We start from the raw sequence: 8,546 nt of genomic DNA, 5'->3' as shown, positions 1-8,546 counted from the left end.
AAAAAAAAAAAAAAAAAAAAAAAAAAATCTAGTTCAGCACCAGATTTGGTGCCTACTTCATTTACTGCTTGTGCACAGGCTCTGCAGACTCTCAAAGCCCTGGGAGGAAGGTGGTTCCCTGAGGGCCTGTGACGAGGAGGTCCCCCGTCCCCTTTTTAACGTATTTGGTACAGGGTCTCACTACCCAGCTTGGACTTGTGGTGGTCCTCCTGTTTTCAACCTCTCCAGTACTGGGAGAAGTGCACACTACCACGCCTGAACTTGGTGGCTGGCCCAGCACACCCAGGGGCGAGGCCAGCACAACATGTGCTACTGGAGATCAGACTGGCTTCCTGTACTTGTCTAAGCAGGTGCTTAGTCCACTGAGTTACCTTTTTTTATTTGGGACAGAGTCTCACTAAGCAGCTCAGACTCATAGTGATCCTCTTGTCTCAGCCTTCTCAGTGCTGGAAATAAAGGCATGAGCACCACACCTGGTTTTGGTGGCTGGCATAGCATGTAGTACCAGGGAATTGAACCTATGCCTATGCACTTGCCAGGCAGGCTCTTAGACGGCTGAGCTATCATCCCAGCCCCCCACTGAGTTATCTTGCTGGTCCTAAGTTTTTCCCTTTTTATCTGGCCTAGAGTATATCAGTCTAAGGCTTTGCTGTGCCAAGAAATTTAGTAAATTCTGATAGGTAGGTTCACTTATTGGAGCGTTTGTGTGAGCAGAATTCAGAATGCACAGTATTCATTTGCACATGTCCCAGTCATGATCTCCCTTGCTTGCGGAAGGACCACAGGTCCCCAGGACTTGTAGGTGGGACAGCAGCTTTGTCTTGCAGCAGTTATGAGACAGGGTTCTTGTTTCAGCCACCCCCTCATCCCCCTCACCTGGTCCCCGGTTGCTTGATTGCAGGTTTTTTCCCAACTAAAGTGTCACAGCACCTCACTTTCATACAGCCTTGGTACCCCATTTCCCTGTGTGTTTCGGTCAGTGGGTGACAAGATGGTATATACCAAGCTTAGGGCAGATGAAGAAGAGTTCAGATTATTTGCCCAAAATGGAGTAGGCTCATTTTAGGAATAACAGGTGTCGACTGCTTTATTTCCCAGGAAAGCAGGAAGACCTCAGCCTTACTGCCCATAATTCCCTCACCTCCAGAAATAGAGTACTGCTGCTGGGGTCTGTGCTGACTGGTGCTGTGCTATTCATAGGCCCTTTTGTAGCTCAGTATTCCACGCTCAGATGTTCCTGGCTTGTTTCCTTGTTTCTGTTTTTATTGTTATTATATGTATGTATGTATGCATGCATGCATTTATTTATATTGATAAGTAGGGATTGAACCCAGGGCCTTCTCACTGAGCTGCATCCTAAGCTCTTTTTAATTTTTTTTTTACTGTGAAACAAGGTCTTACTGAGTTGTCCAAACTTGGCTTGAACATGTGATCCTCTGCCTTCATCTTCCAGGGTGATGGGGTGGTAGACTTGTGGCACTGGGTCTGTCTACTTACTTTTGTTATGAAATCTCAGATGTGTTGATTTAGGCCCAGAAAAGATAATATTGAAGCCCAGATTTGAATCATCAACATGCTGTGCGTTGTGAAAATCACTGGTAAAATATCTACTGTCTTGTTGCTGCAGAATTCCAGAAACTGTGGAGGAGTGTTACTGTGGATTCTATGGATGAGGAAAAAATTGAAGAATATCTGAAGCGACAGGGAATTTCTTCCATGCAGGAATCTGGACCAAAGAAAGTGGTGAGTAATCTCTAGAATAAATTTAATCTTCTCTTCTCTGAGCTTTATCTGCTTCCCATTCTGAAGAGCAGGTAGTCATTCTCCCCATCTGGCTTTGGGAGACTGTCTGATCCACTGACTTAGACACAGCTGAGGTCATGCACTGACGCCATCTTTGAGGGTCAATGTGCCTGCCTGGGGGCTGCTGCCCATGCCTGGGAGAGCACTCTGTCGCCAGCCCCCCTGGAGAAAGCCGCTGTGGTGCTGCTTTCTCACTTGTAAGCCTTTGCACAACCCACTCCCAGCCCATGAAAGTAGATTGCATGACTGTCTGCTTGGCTTTTAACCCCTTCATTGTGTGCCTCCCCTTTCTCTGTGAACTGTACAGACTCAGCTCTGACCACATCGCACCATCCATGTTGATTCTTAGGTCCCCCAGGCACCAGACAGTTCTGTGTTCAGAGCCCCTAGCCTGCTCACTGGAGGCAAATGAAGACTGATAGATTGCCTTGTACTGGCTACCAACAATCTGTAGCCCAAGAACAGCAGGGTGTCGATAATTCAGCAACACCCCAGAATAGTAGTGGTGAACCTATGGCATGTTGTAGCAGCTGGCTGTTCATTATGATTGAAAGCTCTAAAAGGTTCACCTTCACTGCTAGACCTTTCCTGTGGTGCCTCTTCCCTCTTTCCCTTGCCAGCATTATGCTTTGTAGCTGCTCTTTGTGGGATTCTCTCAATCTGAATTTTTAGGACTCATAAAAGGGGAAGATTTATTGCCAATGATCTCTCTATGAATGAATGAGTGTAATTACAACCTTTGATGATTTCCTGATTAGTTTGATTTTTAAAGAATGTTATATCAGGGGGCTGGCGAGATAGCTGAGTGGTGTAAAGCGCCTGCTTAGGCAAGCATGAAGGGACCTTGGTTCGATCCCCAGCACCACATGCCATGCCAGCCCCGCCCCCAGGTTGGGCTGAGCTGACCATAAAAAAAAAAAAGGAAAAAATAAAGGAAACATTTTTTAAAAAACTGTTATATCAATATGTCCGAATGTATACTAATGTAATATACTAACATGTATGCTATTAGCATAGAGAATATTACCAGCCAATGTGTGTCTTAAGCATTTGTACATTTTGTCATATCTCAATAGTTTTCTAGATTTACTTCACCTTTTTTCTTGAATAGTGCCATTTAATATTTTTAGACTTGATAACAGAGATAATACGTAGCACCACCTGTATTTTCGGCATCATGCCTGGGATATTTGCGGTACAGTGGACCCTCAAGTTACGAAGGCCTGGCACATGACCAACTTGGGTTATGACTGGAATTTTAGTTTTAACTTAGGACCAGAGTCTTGAGTACGACCTAAATGCTGGCTGTGCTTCCAAATGGTCTCAGACACAAATTTAACTCTTAAAAGAGTTCTGGAAGGAATATTACAACATCCTTTTGTCTGTGGGGTTAATTGAGGAATTGTGGGCCAGTGTCTAAGGACACTGAGATCTGCCTATATACAAAGAGAGACTTTGACGGCTGTGTAGAGGAGCCTGAGCCTTTAATTAGCAACTTGGGTTACAACCAGTCCGTGGAAACACATTGAGTATGTAAGTCAAGGGTCCATTGTAAGTTTTTGCACAGGCCTGTTTATTCCTGATGGAAGTTTGCCTCTCAGGGTAATAGAAGGCTCCAGACCTGGTTGGAGGCTGGGGTGTGTGCTGTGAATGGTGTGAGGGGAATGAAAGCAGGGCAGAGGTGCAAACCCTGTACCTTGCTTCTGGGCTTGCTCTTCTATCCTGACCACACTATCCCTTAGGGTCACTGTGTGTTATGACTGGTTTTGCCTTTTCTTTTAGGCCCCTATACAAAGAAGGAAAAAGCCTGCTTCGCAGAAAAAGCGACGGTTTAAGACTCATAACGAACACATGGCTGGAGTGCTGAAGGATTACTCGGACATTACTCCTAGCAAATAGTAACACTTTGTCATTGATCAGAGAGTTACAGACACACAATCAAGACCATTTTAGTTGATGCTCAGATCAGAAGACTTGCCGTTTTGCTGCTGAGGACTGAGAACAAGGAGCAGCTCAGTTTGTAGAACAAGCACAAGTACCAAACTTGAGCTTATTTTCATCAAATAGGCCGATGAGAAATGTGATACTCCTGTTAACCTTCTGTTCTCTCTTGGGAGAAAGGGGCTTAGCATGGCATGCAGATGTCTTTGCTATTTATCTCTACTTCTAAATGGTTCCTGGTTCCCTTTTCCCTCTTTCTTTAGAACAGGCTTACAGTCTTGGATGCAATATTTGTTTATTCCGAAAGAGCATATTTATAATAAAATCATCGTAGAAGGATTTTTAACAAGTTAGTAAATTCATTTTGTTTCTTTTCATTCTTGATATGACAGGAAGCAGCTCCAGGCCTTGGCCGGCGTGGAGTGTACATTGTGACGCTAGAAGACTGGCGTCTGCATTGCTCATGAGTGTGTGGATTTGGCAGGCGAGCCAGGCAGTGAAGCTGTTGTCTTAGTTGGTGTTTAGTCTCTTGACATTAGAAGGTTGAAGTGTGGTATGATCTCGAACCAGGAGAGGCATCTGCCTGCCCTGAAATCAGCTTTGCTGTGCCTCAGGCCTCACACTGTGGCTTGTCCTGAGGTGAGGTTCTTTGATGAAGATGCCCTTAGTGGCTTATCACTGGCCTGGCTTTTGAGCGCCCTTATCAAGTATGTGTGTGATCTTAAGGATTATGGAGACTTATAGGAAAATTGCAGGTTGAACACTTTCCTCTGTGCTTTTTGTTTTGCTGTGGTCCTTGGGACCATGTCACAGATCGAGGTTGTATTGGGTTATAAAAATGAGGTTTGGGCCGGGGAGATGGCTCAGTAGAATAAGTGCTTCCCTGGCAGGTGCAAGGGCCTGAGTTCAATCCCCGGTTCCACAAAAAATAAATAAATAAATAAATAAAAAATAAAAATACAGACCTAATCAGTTGTTTAGGGGCTGGTGAGATGGGTCAGTGGTCTAAAGCACCTATTTAAAACAAGCTTAGCAAAGCACAGGGACTGCGGTTCAATCCCCCAGCACCACATGCCAGCCAGCCCCGCCCCCTGGTGGGCTGAGCTGGCCACACACACACACACACACACACACACACACACACACACACACACAAATAAATAAATAAATAAATAAATAAAATTTTTTAAAAAAAAATGAGGTTTGATGGCAAGGACAAAGCGCATGCACGCACACAGAGGTTTGATATCATCAAAAAAGTATGTGATGGTGATCCAGAACAATGCTACCTTGATTAGATGAAGACTTTTTGCTATGTCAGCTTTTATTTTTTATGCATATTTCTCACCTCTATTTAATGTTTTTTGCTAGAACACAGGAAATTCAGCCTGCCTTGCTTTGTGTCTTAAGGTAGAGCTCTACTATTTTACAGCCTAAAACCAGTTTCCTATAAATCTAGACTAGCTTGTTTCCAAGTATATGCCTTATTTTGTGGGCCATACCTTCTGTCCTGTCTTACAGGCTAGATATGGAGATGTACTTTGGATATTTCAAACATTTCAGCATCTTTGCAAAGAAACAGACATCAAGGCCTCCATCACAGGTTTCTAAAAAATTATTTTATTATTTTGTGTGTGTGTGTGTGTGTGTGTGGCCAGATCAGCCCAGCAGGGGGCGGGGCTGGCTGGCATGTGGTGCTGGGGGATTGAACCGCGGTCCCTGTGCTTTGCTAAGCTTGTTCTAAGTAGGTGCTTTAGACCACTGAGCCATCTCACCAGCCCTTTTTTATCTTTTTTTTTTTGGTGGAACCGGGGATTGAACTTAGGCTCTTGCGCCTGCCAGGCAAGCACTTTTTCTACTGAGCCATCTCCCTGGCCCTCCATCACAGGTTCTAAGAGAAGACAGTGTGTCTTGTGTTATCAGTGACTTGTACCTAATCCTGCAATCAACAGTCCTTTGTAGACTGGCTTGATAATGACATCAGCTACTGTGTCTAAAATTTACTTCAGAATTGAGGAGGAAACAGACAAGAAGTTTTCTGAGCCACAATAAAGCTGATGTTTAAGTCAGCAAGATAAGTATCCTGGCTTGAGATGGTATTAGACCATGGTCCTGCAGATAAATTCAGTAGGTCTCATTCTCTTGCATTTTCTTTTTCTTTGGTTAAGCTTGATCTCCTTTGCTTACATTATGGAAGAGCGACTCCTTCATGTGGAGGCAATGGGATTGTGTCACTGGGAGGGTATAATTTTTGTGGAAAATCTCACGGCCACTTGGTTTTGCCTGATGAACATAATAAAAAGAAATGAGTCTTAGTAGTTCTGGGTGTCTTAAAAACATCCAGCAGAAATTCCAAGTTAAAGTTAGGCCCTCACCTCTACCCACTTCTGCCATTTGTGAAGGTGGGAATGGGCATGGCTGGGTGAGTGAATAGGCCTAGTCTGCAGTGCATTTAATGAATAATTAAGTTACCTGAGGCTTTTAGGGGCTAGCAAAGAGAGGTGTAGTTGAATGTAGACAACATGTAATAGAATGCTTGCTTGCTGCTGTCACAACCTTTAAATGTGGCCAGAAGATGATGGGACCCTGATTGGAGCTCTTGATACTGTTGAACAGTGTTACAGATGGGACAGCGCAGGGCTCATGGCGAAGGACCCTAAATGTATAGCCCTGGATTTATGAGCAGCTTGAAATTATGACCAGCTAGTTTTTACTTTTGCGATACATTTAAAGGAAGATTTGGACTTTTCTGACATTTCATTGGCTGTGCATTATGCCTTGCCCTGAGCACAGTACCTGCAACAGCAGAGGTCTGTGCTGTCCCTGAAACTTCATGTAGGGTGGCATCCATCCCGGGGTGCACACTGTGGATCTGTCCTGGGAGATGAGGTGTTCTGTGGGAGTCAAGAGGGATGGGAGACGCCCAGGGACTCATCTTGGAACACCTACCTACCTGTTCCTGGCTTGAGTGTTGGGGGAAGCACACTTCAGAAACATGGAAGTAGCATACGCCGTTTACTGTTGGCCTTCTTCTGGCTATAAAGGATTACAGCACGTTTTCTTCACAGAATGATTTCCATTAGATATGTGGTTGGCCGTACTAACTAGAACATGCCTGAACTTGTCTGCTCTCAGAAATGAAGTTGGGTGGGATGGGAAGTATTTGGATGGGAGAAAATAAGAGTTGGTTACTCTTCAGATTTGACAGTAGTACTAGTCCAGCTCTGCTGGTTTGAAGGTAACCAGTAGTTTCAGGACCTCAGTAAAAAAACAAGTGAATGTAACCCTCACCAGGTTTCTAATTTGGTATTAATGAGCAAAGAATGAGTTTCTCAAATGGAAGAAAAGGACCCGATTTTCTCTTCCCCAGCAATGTCCCGTTAAGAGCAAACAATGGAGAATGAAGGCTTCTGTTGTGTTACCTCATGGGTGGATTATGATGTGTTTTTTGGGAAAAAGCTCCCATAAACCAGGGTATTAGTCTGGTTTGACCTCTTGACACCCCAAAAAGAGAACTTGTGACTGTCACTGGCAAGCTACAAAGAAGACAAGTGAGGGTAGAGTTCATACAGTGGTGGTTAGTTTGGGGATACGTTTAACATTAGGTGAAAGCCAAGGCTAGTTTAGGGGAGATGAATAATATCAGTAAAGTGCCATTTGTCATGTGGTAGAAACCTTTGAAAATTTCCAAATTGGGGGCCCTGATCAAATTGTTTATCATCACAACCATTAGTTTTATGTCACTAGTAATAAACATTCTTTGGCCTGAGGGCATGACAGAGTGGTTTCAGACAGTGATTGTGCTGATACTTTGTAAACAGGAGTGCCCTTCTCATGAAACAGTTGAATGTTGCAGTGATATGCAATATGGGAAATCTGTTCATGTTCTTTGCAGAGTATGTCTTGCCGAGAGTCTTAGGGAATAACCTTGATTCTTGTGATCTTGAGGTAGGTGCCAAGAATTCTTTTTTATGGGGATAGTGTGTTGGCTGTAGCTCTGCCTTTGTGTGTGGTGGTACTGGGGATTGAACTCAGGCCCTTCACACTGAGCCACACCCCTCCTTTTAAATTATCATTGCTAATTGCTGAAGCTGGGTTCAACCTTGTGATCCTCCCACTTCAGCCTCTCAGTAATGGGATTATAGGCATGAGCCACCACACCCATGTGCCCCCATTTTACTTAACAGTGCTTCTGCTATATGGCTCAGGATGCTGGAGGGTGGAAAGGTCGGGATAGGGCAGTAATAATGGCAAGTTGGTGCGTGAAGATAGAACACGCATGTACTACATGCAATGAATCTGAAAGACTTCATTTTCAAATTTTAATTTGTATCAGGTAGGCATATTAATGTCAGATGTTAGTTTGATAGTGTTGTGTTCACAAAAAAATTTATTTGGTAATAAAAGACTATAACAATTGTACTTTCTAGACCCATTCCCAACAAATTAAAACCTTTCATAAAGGATTAAGGGCAAACAGACCTTGCTTTCTGTCCTGAGTTCCTGATTCCAAGCCACTACAATTATTCTTGCTCATTGAGGGGACAGAGAATTTCTAGGACTGCAATGAAATTTGTGCATCAGCAGGAATGTGTCTCAAGTTATCGAATTGGTAAATACCACCTAGTCTTTGACTTGCACATGACAGCCATCAACTCAGTGGTGATGGGACACTGCTCCATCCCAAGGCCCCTCATGGAAAGTCATGTGGAAATGACTGTTCAGCTGTGATTGATGGGCTGGGGTGGCCTGAGGCAATGACACATCTCAAGAGACAATTGCCCTCAGTTCTTGGGCTGTGT

At 44.0% G+C, this 8,546-nt stretch overlaps 1 protein-coding gene and 1 long non-coding RNA gene across 2 annotated transcripts in view; both read left to right on the top strand.

Annotated features, from left to right (window-relative positions):
- Nucleotides 1–4,090, top strand: part of Gtf2e2 (general transcription factor IIE subunit 2) — a 103,440-nt gene extending 99,350 nt beyond the window's left edge. The window contains exons 7-8 of the mRNA XM_004633294.2: nt 1,628–1,743; nt 3,586–4,090. Coding sequence (XP_004633351.1) covers nt 1,628–1,743; nt 3,586–3,702 — 233 coding nt within the window. The 3' untranslated portion in view covers nt 3,703–4,090. The remainder of the gene's footprint in view (nt 1–1,627; nt 1,744–3,585) is intronic.
- Nucleotides 4,091–4,547: 457 nt separating this feature from the next.
- Nucleotides 4,548–7,761, top strand: LOC111817274. The gene is made up of 3 exons (XR_002821515.1): nt 4,548–4,587; nt 4,946–5,347; nt 5,633–7,761. It is a non-coding gene; the product is annotated as an uncharacterized LOC111817274 (long non-coding RNA).
- Nucleotides 7,762–8,546: the final 785 nt, after the last annotated feature.

The sequence above is a fragment of the Octodon degus genome, unplaced genomic scaffold (genome assembly GCF_000260255.1).
Source record: "Octodon degus isolate 3935 unplaced genomic scaffold, OctDeg1.0 scaffold00053, whole genome shotgun sequence".
Taxonomy (NCBI): Eukaryota; Metazoa; Chordata; class Mammalia; order Rodentia; family Octodontidae; genus Octodon; species Octodon degus.
The sequence above is the reverse complement of the archived record's forward strand: the minus strand, read 5'-3'. Positions and strand labels throughout refer to the sequence as shown.